Below are 11982 nucleotides of genomic sequence, written 5' to 3' on the forward strand. Positions count from 1 at the left end.
ATCCAAACTAGAGGAGTTACTAGCCAGCTTCGGCAGATTGTTCTTCCACCACAGGCTTTTTAAATGAAGCCACTCATAATGTCAGCACTTTCCATCGGTGAACCAGAACAGTTTAAGCCAGGTTTCTCATACTTTGCTGTATACTAAAATCACTTGGGGAACTTGTAAAACTCTGACGCCCCTGGTAGTACCCCAGCCATTATAATCTCTGGGGATGGTGTCCCAGACATCCGTAAGCTTTAAAATTTCCACAGGTGACTTCATTGTGTAGCTAAGATTGAGGACAACTGTTAAGGCATCTTCTTTAAGCACAGGCAGCCATAGTCACAGTTTTTTCACATTTTAGTTCGTATGGGAACTTTTTGTAGTGCTTTCTAAAATTCAGATTTCAGGACTAATACCCAGAGAGTCAGTGTTTTAGGTCTAGACACATATTTTTAACTATCACCCCAGACAGTCTGCTGCAAGTGTTTTTCAGACCACACTTGGGAAATGCTACATTAGAACTATGAAAATGAGATGGGAAAAGAGGTTCTTAGCCCTTTAAGGACTGATTAAGAAACTACCTTTAAAGCTGTGGAGAAGGGCAGGTAAAGGCTGCTTTTGTTCATTTTAGTGGATAAGAGAGCAGGTCCTGGAATGGACCACTCCTTTTATATTACCTCAGCCTTTGAATAATACTATCTTGTTCCCAGTCCTGGAGAGCAGGGATGTGGCACATGATGCCCTGGCCCACCTGTAGTATTTGTTTGTTTTAATGCAAAATGGCCAAGTTAAGATACCTCCTCTTGTCCAGAAGGTCCCCCTAGAGGAAGAGACAGGGCCAGCTTGCCTGTCTTTCCTTTTTTCTTGCCCCTTCCTTCATGGTTGTGGAGCCAGGATACAATTACTTGGATAAGGATTAGAGCTTGGGCTGCCGCCTGTTGCTGAATGCCAAGTCTTTCAAGATGGTCCTCCTCAGCATCCTTAAGACCATTCTTCTTTGGAAACTAATAATTTTTATGGAACACAGAGTCCAAATGGCAAGAGTAGGACAGCCTCTCCTGGCGGAGGGCCCTGCCTTGCCCCTGATTCAGGAGCTGTTAGAAGAAGCCCCTAGCAGGCAGCAGAGGAAGCCACGATTCCTAGGACACTCCCTGCAGTATATGCTGGAATTATACCAACGTTCAGCTGACCCGTGGGGGCACCCTAGGAAGAACCGTACCATTGGGGCTACAATGGTGAAGCTGGTGAGAACTTTGGCCAGTGTAGCAAGGCCACTCGGAGGTGAGTTATCCTTCCCTCATCCTGCCCTGGAGGGGAGAAAAGTGGAGGATAGTGTAGATAAAATGGAATTTATGCATTTATAAATCCAAACTCATAGCTCTCTAATCTATTCTGACTCATGGGGATACTATATAGGATATTTACAGGAGCAGATATCTTCATTGGCCTCCCAAGGAGTTGCTGGTGTGTTTGAACTGCAGACCTTGCGATTAGCAATCCAATACTTAGGTTTATAATCAGGCTTTATTTCCTAATGGACAGTGTTTTCTCAGGGCTGGTTTTCACAGGATGGCCAGGTTAGGAGGAGATGGCTCCAATTTAAGAATAGATTGCCTTGCAACCTACCTCAGGAATGCATCCCAGGCCCTGGGATGACTTAAGTGATGCTGGCATGTATCTTTAAAATAAAGTCAGTTGTTTGTTATGTCACTGAAAGCTAACTGAGAAATATGAGTGGCCTTCAAAAAGTTATTGAGAAAATTAAATTAAAATATGAAAAATTTCCAAGAACTTATGGTGGGCTTCTTGTGTGTTATTTTACTCTCGAAGGCAAAAGTGATAGTGTTGATCTGGAGAAACACACGGCCTCAGAAATACAGAAGCCGTTAATATCTGCGTAGCTGTGTACCTGGCTCTGTGGGCATCTGCTATTGTATTATAACCCTTAATGATAGCTACCATTTTCATTAACTTTCGGGGGGGGGGGGCGGAAATTAACCTAATCTTTGAAGATAACAAAACTGAAGCATGTAGTAAATGACAACGATCATAGATATTTGGGGATCTTTTACTTTATCCTTGTCATGCTTGATTCTACTTTCAACATCTGCACTAGACACTATTCTAAGACAGCAGTAGGCTCTTGACGTATAGAGCTCTCTATAGGACAGGGTACGATTGCCTGTGTGAGTTTGTGAGACTGTATCCCTTTTCATGAGGGTAAAAAACATCATCTTTCTCCTGCAGAGTGGGTGGTGGTTGCAGTTAGCCACATAATGCGTAACCACTACACCATGAGAACTCTCTACACCACCAGAACTCTTATAAAAGGAAACAGACTTGGGTTCAAATCCTGACTCTATAGCACACTGACTGTGTGTCCTTTAAACATAGTTTCAGACTCTCACTTTCTTTGTAAAATGGGGTTAACTATTTCATAGTACCATTGAGGATTAATAGGAGCCCTGGTTGCGTAGTGGGTATAGGTTGAGCTGCTAACAAGGTCAATAGTTCAAAACCATCAGCAGCTCTGTGGGAGAAAGATTGGGCTTTCTACTCCTGTAAAGAATTACAATCAAAAACTCCCAGGGGCACTTCTATCCGGTCCTATAAATTCGCTGAGTCTTCATTGACTTGATGGCAGTGAGGGTTTTGGGGTTTTTTTGCTTTGTTTTTTTGGGGGCGGGGGGGTTGTGTGTGTGTGGTTTGGGTTTGGGTTTATTGACTGAAGAGCTAATATATGTAAAGCTTCTAGTACTTTAGTAAATAATCAACAAATGATGGTTATTATCCCAACCGTGAGTTAATTTGGGGGCTCATTAGTTTTCAATCTGAGTTGATCAGGTTTGTGACGGAGATTCAGATCAGGAGGTGAGAAGCTAAACTCTCTTGTTTCCTTTTACTTATTCAGGCTCCTGGCATGTGCAGACCCTGGATTTTCCTCTAAGACCAAACCGAGTGACTTATAAACTAATCAAAGCCACTGTGGTTTACCGCCATCAACTCCACCTATCTCACTTCCACTTCTCCTGTGTTGTGGAGCCCTGGATCCAGAAACGTCTAACAACCCATTTTCCTTCTTCAGGAAGAGGTTCTTCAGATCCTTCCCTTCTTAACAAAGCTTGGACAGAGATGGACATCACAAAACATGTTCAACAAAGGCTCTGGAATCACAAAGGGCACAAGATCCTACGACTCCTTTATATGTGTCAGCTGCAAAAAGGTAGTGAGATTATTGAGCCCCAGTGGCAAGGGACCTCATCGATGGACACTGCCTTCTTGTTACTCTATTTAAATGATACCAGTAAAAGTGTTCAGAAGGCCATGCTCCCCCAAAGCCTAGAGGAGTTTATGGAAAGAGAATCCCCTCTTCTATTGCGGAAGTCCCGGCAAGCTGACAACCTTGCATCTTGGGTTCCTGGCTCCTCCTGGAGCTATGATGAGCCTGAACAGAACCAGTGTTCCCTCCACACTTTCCAAGTCAGTTTTCACCAGCTGGGATGGGACCACTGGATCATTGCACCTCATCTCTATACCCCGAACTACTGTAAGGGAGTCTGTCCTCGGGTACTACGTTATGGTCTCAATTCCCCCAATCATGCCATCATCCAGAACCTTGTCAATGAATTGGTGAACCAGAGTGTCCCTCAGCCTTCCTGTGTCCCCTATAAGTATGTTCCCATGAGCATCCTTCTGATTGAGCCAAATGGGAGTATCTTGTACAAGGAGTATGCGGATATGATTGCCCAGTCCTGTACATGCAGGTGACAGCAGCCAGTCAAGGTTTCCCAAAAAACATAGGTTAAAAAATAAACAATTATTGATGTTAAAACTGCAAGTGTACCTTTACCCAATCCACAGGTTCTGTTCCTTGCCTTAAATGGAGTTATTTAAGCCTCTCTTTTTTATTTTTGAGCTCTTTGGTATTACAAGAGTTTTTATATACCAATCTCCTAACATGGATAAGTACTTTTTGACCACTATCAGAGCTCTTAATAATTGAGTTCAATGTTCCTTTGAAGACGATTTCTCTATTTTCTAGTCTCTTTTATTGTGATTATATCAAAAGTCACCAGTGTATGGGGGTAGAGCTTAAAAAAAATGATCTCACCAAGGCCTGGGAAAGGATAATGCTTCCTGGCGTGCATCCTCTGGAACTCTCTAGAAGATGTGGGGTGAAGAAAATAGTTTGGGATTTTTATACTCTTTCCTTTCCTCCTAAGGAGCCCCAGGGTATTATCAGATAAGGGCTGTATTTCTAACCACAAGGTCTGAGGATTCTAATTCATTAGCTTCTCTGCAGGAGAAAGATGAGGCTGGCTTTTCCTGCAAAGATTTACAAGGCCTTGAACCCTATGGGTCAAGAGTTCGCTCAATAAAAGTGGGCTGGGCAGGCTCCTTTACTTTTCTATCCAAGAATCGAGTACCTAATCTGAAAGACTCACAGGACCTAGAAAACTTTCAAATGTCTCCATAGAAATATTTTGAAGGAAACAGAAAGATGTAAGTGTTTTTCTAAGCTTTTCCTCTTGATGTCTGAAGCTGGAATAATATTTAAGGTTCCCTATGTGCAAGAAAAGGACAATATCCTTTAGTAATGCTGTCTGAGATGGCAGTGGCGTTAAAACCAGCTGTGGTGAGAGGGAAACAAGGTGTCATTGCTGATTAGGATCATGTATAGGGGGTATCATTTAAAACTTTTTATAGCGTTACATTTCACAGGGTATTTTGAACACATATCTTTGTCTTGCAGAGACAATTCCCTTGGCTGCTCAGTGTAGAAATTGGTGCAGTTGTGTATATGTGGCCCTGGTGGTGTATTGGGCTGCAATTTGCATGGTCAGCAGTTCAAAACCCCCAGCAGCTCTGCAGGAGAAAGATTTGGCTTTACTCCCATAAACAGTCACAGAAACTCACAAGGGGTCACTATTAGTCAGCATTAACTCAATGGCAGTGAGGTTTTTTTAAGCAGGTGGTAGTGATGGGAGTAAAAGTGGGGAGGGAGTAAAGTGTAACAGGGAATCTTGAAGAGCTGTAAAGGGAGAGTATAACATGCTCAAGCTCGGGGCAGATTTCACTTTGGGCTTTTGTGCTTCGTGTGTTCAATGTGGCTCTGAGCATGGGTCTCTGGAGGGTCTCCTATTGTCTTTGGGAAACCTGGAACTCTGCCCCAACTGAATGATGCATGCTTTCCCCTAGTGCTGAACTGCGTTCTAAGTTTGTTAAAGAGAAATTTGAATGTTTTGAGGGTTGGAGGAGAGTGGATGGGAGGATTTAAAAGAACAGTTTTTCCCTCTGGTTCCTTTAGCTATGACCCTAGGCACTAGGCCAAGACCCTCCCCTACAAGGCAGAGCTGGAGATTTCTTAGAAATTCTGCTCTTTAAGGGTGACTAGCAGGCAGCACTTCTAATGATGAACCTCACCAAAGGGTAAGAGAGTCTTATTCTCAGGGAGATAAGATCAAATTAAACTGGGTTACATGTTTATCAAAAGTAAATCATTTCTCCCTGTCAATCATAAATGAGCTTATGCCATGACTCCACCCTCAACAATTAGGTCCATATCTTTCAAGTCTGTAAGTACAAAATTTTATTCTGCCTAAGGAGCTGTTTCTCAACATCTTTTTCTCTATATACCACCTTTACTGCATCTTTTTAGAAGCACTTCGAGTATATCTTCATTTTCTAAAACTCCCATGACACTCTAGAATCAGAGGGTACCCCTCCACTATGCTTACATAGCAATCTGTTCTTTCACACAACCTAGCATAACTTTTTTTCTCTTTAAAGGTCTCATGTTTATTATATATATTTTTGTGCTTTGGGTGAAAGGTAGAGAGCAATTTAGTTTTCCATTCAACAAATTGTATACCATTTGTTTCGTAGTATTCGTTGTAATTCCCTCAATGTAGCAGTACCATTTCTGTTTCTCCCTGCATGCCCCATATTCATTCACTCCTCTTTCCTGTTCCTTTCTTCCAAGTTTTGTTTTGGGGAAAATGCTGCCCTTTTGATCTCATGATTGGTTGTTCTGAAGAATACGTTCCTCACAAGTGTTCTGTTCACTTTATAAGCTTTTCTATTGTTGGCTGCAAGGTGCAGGCTTCAGTCCAAGTGGTTCATTAGGACTAATTGTTTCCTTGAATCTTTTTTATTGTTTGTTTTCCATGCCTTTTAACCTCCATATGGGAAGAGACCAACAGTTGGCCTTTACTGTCTTTCAGCTTTTAAGACCCCATTTGGTACTCACCATAGTAGAGTGTAGAACATTGTCTTGATGTAATATGTTATCCTATTGAATTAGCTGTTCCCAAACAAAAGTCAAAATCATGAAGACTTAATGGTCTGACAAACTATTTGAATGCAGAGAATGTGGCCCTTAGACACTCTTCAAACCTAGACTTGAAACCACTCCTGAGATCACCTTGCAGCCAAAAACTAGACAAACCTATAAAGTGAACAATAACACTTGTGAGGAACCTACTTCTCAGAATAAGCAATCATGAGATCACACGGGCAGCATTTGCCCCAAAACAAAGCTCAAAAGGAAGAAAGTTGCAGAAAATGGGAGATGGATATTGGGAACCTTGCCGGGGTGGGGGTGGGGCGCCAGAAGAGTGCTGCTTGCATTGAAGGATTTGCAACTAATTGCTATTGAAAGAAATGTATGCGTAGACTGAGATGGTTTGGGTTTTCTGTATTTTAAAAAACCAATGTGGGGAATATTTGGCTATTATATTTTCAAATATTCATTATGCTGCTTTTTCTCTCTTCTCTCTGGTACTATGTGCATATTGGTATGCTTGATGGTATCCCAGCAAGTATCTATTTTCTACCATCTCTGTTCCTTCTATTTTTCAGATTAGATCAATTTAATTGACTAATTTGCACCATCATACTTGGTCAGTGTTGTATAAGTAAAATATGTCATCTACAAGAAGGCTTTAAATTTTGTAGAAAATGGAATTAAATGATAATGGAATTCTTTTTATGAACTTAATTTTTTTATTGTAAGTTAGATGTGAGTCTTCATTTCAGATTATCAACATTGAATTTGACTGTTTAAAATACTAATCAATTCCCCAATATTTTACCCTTTCCCAACTCCTTGATTTCTTTATTCCTCATTGTAGATTACTATCTTCCATTTCACCCAAATTAAGACCCATGAACAAACAGTCTAGTCCCTTGCTTTATCTCCCCTCCCTTTCCAGGCCTCTCTTAGAAATAGCTAAAGTCTGTTCCCTTTGGTATGAAAGCTTAATCTGTTGGGTGTTTTTCTCCTTATAACAGTAGTCTCATAACACTTCTCCTTTTCTGATTGACCTAATTTCACTCAACATAAGGCTCTCCAGGTCCATCTATGCCATGAGGTACTTCATGGTTTTTAGCAATGTATAGTATTGTGTTTATAAACCAAAAATTCTTTATCCATTCTTCTACTGATAGGCAGTTAGGGTTTTTTGCATCATCTTGCTAATGTGAACCATGTTGCAACAAACATGGATGTGAATATGTCAGTTCATGTTATAACTCTTTTTGTAAAAACAGGTTTTTTTGACATGTTTTAAAACTGTATTAGTAAATTACTAAAATGAATACAAAGAGCCCTGCTGGTGCAGTACTTAAGCACTTGGCTGCTACATGGGAGGTCATCAGTTCGAACCCAAGAGCTGTTTCCTTTTTAAAAAAAATTGTTTTATTGGGGGCTCATACAATTCTTATCGCAATCCATCCATCCATCCATTGTGTCAGGCACATATGTACATTTGTTGCCCTCATTGTTCTCAAAACATTTGCCTTCTACTTTAGCCCTTAATATCAGTTGCTCATTTCCCCCTCTCCCTCCCCCCTCCCGCCTCCCTCATGAACCCTTCATAATTCATAAATTATTATAGTTTTGTCATAAATTACACTATCCGACGTCTCCCTCCGCCCTCTCCTCTGTTCTCCATCCTCCAGGGAGGAGGCAGTTTTTAAAACAGTTTTGTTGGCACTTTATCCATATATCATATAATTCAATAGTTCAATCATATCAAGAAGAATTATACAATCTTTACCACAGTTTTAGAACATTTTCTTCTTTGTACTCATTGTTATTTGTGTAATTTTTTTCAATTTTGGCAAAAATATATACAAAACATTCTCAAATTCAATTTTGACTCATTTCTTTAGGATATGTACTGAACAGAGGGATTGCGGGATTATATGGTATTTTATGGTATATTATATGGTTGTTTAAGGTAGTGCTGTACATATTTACAGTATCACCAACAATGTGAGGAATTTAAACCCTACACATCCCCTCCAGTATTTGTTCTTTTTTTTAACTTGACATTCATTGTGGGTGTAAGATATTTATACACATATCTCAGCATTGTTTTGATTTGCATCTCCTAATGGCTAGTGATTGTGAACATTTCTTCATCTGTTTTATAGCTATTTGGATGGCATCTTTGATAAACTGTTCATGCCCTTTTCTCACTTTATAATTGGGGTGTTCATCTTTTTCTTATTGAAGGGTTGCAGTTTTATATAGATTTTATAGATTGGTCTCATTCTTTTGTGTCATTGTGAAAAATATTTTCTCACTCTCTGGGTTCTTTTTTCACTCTTGTGATATTCCTTTGACGCACATAAGTGTCTTATTTTAGGGAGTACAAATCCTTTATTTTGTCATCCATGTGTGCTTCCTTTGCTTTAATTGATAGTGTGTCTATGCCCTGCATACACGCATTTGTCTTTATTTTCCTGGTGATCTTTTTTTTTTTTTAAGATATTTTATTAGGGGCTCATACAACTCTTGATCCATACATCAATTGTGTCAGGCATACTTGTACATATATTGCCATGTTTCTTTTCTAGACATTTCCTTTCTATTGGGATCAGCTCCTTTTTTACCCCTCCCCCCATGCTCATGGCCCCTTGATAGATTATAGATTGTTATTCTTTTCATATCTCACACAGACCACTGTCTCACTTCCCCTCTGGTTTCTGTTCTTCCCCCTGAAGGGGTATATGTGGTTATATGCCATTCATTGCGATCAGTACACCCTTCGTCCGTTCTCTCCCCACCGCACCCCTACCCTTTTGGTATCGCTATTCTCATTCCTGTTCCTGGGTTCCATGTGTCGTGAGCTTTGTCTCTTGCCTATACCTATCAGCACTGGGGTCATGACAGTGGGGGGTGAGGAAGCTTCAAGGAACCAGAGGTATATTGCATGATCCATTGGTGCTCTATTCCACCTTGATTGACTCATCCCTTCCCTGTGACCCCTCTGTGGGGGGATGTTCCATTGTCTACAGATGGGCTTTAAGTCTCTGCTCTGGCCTCCCTCATTCTCACAAACACATTTTTGTTTGTTATAAATATTCTGATGCCTGTTACCCGGTCCCAATGACACCTCATGATCGTACCAGCTGGTGTGCTTCTTCCACTGTTAGATGACCACTTGTTTAACATCAAGACTTTAAAACCCAAGACACTATATCTTTTAATAGCCGGGCACTATCCACTGTCTTCACATTTGCTTATGTACCCACTTTGTCTTCAGCAATTGTGTCAGGAGGGTGAGCATCTCAGAATGCCAATTTGTTAGAACAAAGTGTTCTTGTATTGAGGGAGGGTATGAACTGAGGCCCAAGGCCCATCTGCAGCCTCAGTGTATTGCCTTATAAATATATGTACATAGGGCAATACCTCTATTTTTACGGATTAATATATTTACACAAGTACACACCTCTGTTAATACATCTATAGCTTTGCTTCCTAGAACCTTCCTCTGTTTCCTTTTGCCTCTTTCTGCCCCACCATCATGTTCCCCCTTCTTCCACCTCAGTATTTCCTCTCAGCTAGATTGGTGTTGCTCTAATACGCACAGAATCTCTACAACCTCCTAGATGTTGGTTTTAATATCCTAGGTATTCCCCTGCCTACGTTGTTTGCTCACCACACCCTCCCCCCACTCACCACCTTCTTCCCCGCAAAACCCTCCGGGGCCTTTGGTCCCATTGCTTTCTCCCCAAGCTTGCTTCCCATATCTGTCTTATATAAGTAGGCAAATCAACAATGTCCTAGTCCAAACAATAAGAAGATAAAAAGTTGAAAAAGAAAAGGCGGGAAAAAATACATAGTTCCAGGTCTGTCTGCTGGCCTTTATGAATCTTCCCCGCACCCCCTCCTGGGAGAGTCCCAGGGGCTGCCCCTCCTAGCCAGAAGACTATTTGGGGGGCTCTTTAGGGCCTTGGTGGATTGCTCTAATTGAAGATTTATTATGCTCCCTTCTTGGTTTATCCCACTGCAGGGGATTCAGGCCACATTATCTTCCTGCCTCGTGTTCCCATTATTGTACTCTGTCGCAATATGCTCCAGTTAGAGAACAACATGTCTTGAGTTATTGGTGGTCCTACTGTCCTCTCCGGTACCCTAGCAGCTCCATGGAGGAACATCATTTTCCGGGGTTGGTGTGCCAATATGGCATCTAGGCTGACTGTCCCTTTCTCTTTTTCCTTCTTGCTTTGCTTCCCCCGAGGGTGTGGTAAGTCGGCTCCTTTCCCCCACCTGAAGGTTTAATGTTGTTCTGTCACACACACTTCTAGGGTGGGGGTCAGATTGGCTCTGATTGAGGCCGACCCTGTAGCCCAATCTTTTCATGCAATGCTCCACGTGGTTATATTGCTTCCTGGTTTGGTGCACCGTGTTGGGGTCTGTATGCACACTCCCAATTCTGTGGAGATATAACCAGTACTCTCCCCCTGGGTGAGTTAGTGCCCTGTTCCCTTCATGCCATCATCTCAGTTTATCCCCCTTTTCTCCCTCCTCCTCCCCTTTCCCCTTCTTTATGTTGGATTCACATGTACCTCCTTGACTTTGGTCTTACCTCCACCTGACTGTCTTTGCCTCCACCTGTATATTGTGAGGTAAGTGTCTTTTCTTCTATACCTACTCTGCTGACTATACTTACCTCAGGGGATTCAGGTTATACTTTTCCTTTTGTGATTGACTGACCTCGCTTGGCATTATTTCCTTGAACTCTTCCCATGAAACAATGTGCTTCATGTGATTGTCTGTGCTTTTTAGTGCTCCATAGTACTCCATTGTGTGTATGTGCCAGAGTTTACTAATCCACTTGTCTATTGATGGAAATTTAGGTTGTTTTCAGGTCTTTGTGATTGTGAATTGTGCTGCAGTAAACATTGAGTCTCAGATGACTGGTTGTACCTTATTTCTTACATCTTTTGGTAATATGCCCAGTAGATGGATAGCTGGGTCATAAGGAAGATCAATTTTCATTTTCTTTAAATATCATCTGATTGCTTTCCACAGTCACTGTACATATTTACACAACCACCAGCAGTGGAGGAGAGTTCCTATCTTGCCACATCCCTTACAATAATTGTTGCTATCTGATTTTCTGATTTGGGCTAACCTCAAGTGTGTTAGATGGTATCTCATGGTTATTTTAATTTGCATTTCTTTTATGGCTAACGATCGAGAGCACTTTCTCATGTGTTTATTGGCCATACGGGTCTCCTCCCTAGTGAACTTTCTTTTCAGTTCTTTTGCCCACTTCCTCAGAGAGTTAACTGTTTTCCTCTTTTTGCAGCCCAGGAGGGTATTGTAGACTTTAGTAATAAGCCCTTTCTCTGATGCGTCATTGCTCAAAATCCTCTCCCAGCCTGTGGGTTGCCTTATTACCCTCTTGGTGAAGTCTTTCGATGCACACAGGTTTTTCATTCTTTTTTTAATCATTTTATTAGGGGCTCATATGACTCTTATCACAATCCATACATACATGAATTGTATAAAGCACATTTGTACGGTTTTTTATTCTTAATAAATCCCATTTATGGATTTCCAGTTCACCTGTGTGTGTACCCTTCCCTATTGCAGTGAGCCTATGTATTCTCTGGGCCAATGATCTTAGGTTAGTCCCAATTCCTTTGTTGATGATCCTGATGGTTTGGGCTTTTACTTCTAGGTCTGTGATCTAGCTT

The 11982-nt window shown here is 41.3% G+C and overlaps 1 protein-coding gene across 1 annotated transcript; it reads left to right on the forward strand.

Annotated features, from left to right (window-relative positions):
* The first annotated feature begins 638 nt into the window (after positions 1 to 638).
* BMP15 (bone morphogenetic protein 15) lies at positions 639 to 3823 on the forward strand. The gene is made up of 2 exons (XM_004713136.4): positions 639 to 1266; positions 2897 to 3823. The coding sequence occupies exons 1-2, from the start codon at positions 948 to 950 to the stop codon at positions 3751 to 3753; spliced, it is 1176 nt and encodes a 391-aa protein (XP_004713193.1). The 5' UTR covers positions 639 to 947; the 3' UTR covers positions 3754 to 3823.
* Positions 3824 to 11982: the final 8159 nt, after the last annotated feature.

Source organism: Echinops telfairi, unplaced genomic scaffold (assembly GCF_000313985.2).
Source record: "Echinops telfairi isolate 266 unplaced genomic scaffold, ASM31398v2 ScPeMD7_19;HRSCAF=73, whole genome shotgun sequence".
Classification (NCBI taxonomy): domain Eukaryota; kingdom Metazoa; phylum Chordata; class Mammalia; order Afrosoricida; family Tenrecidae; genus Echinops; species Echinops telfairi.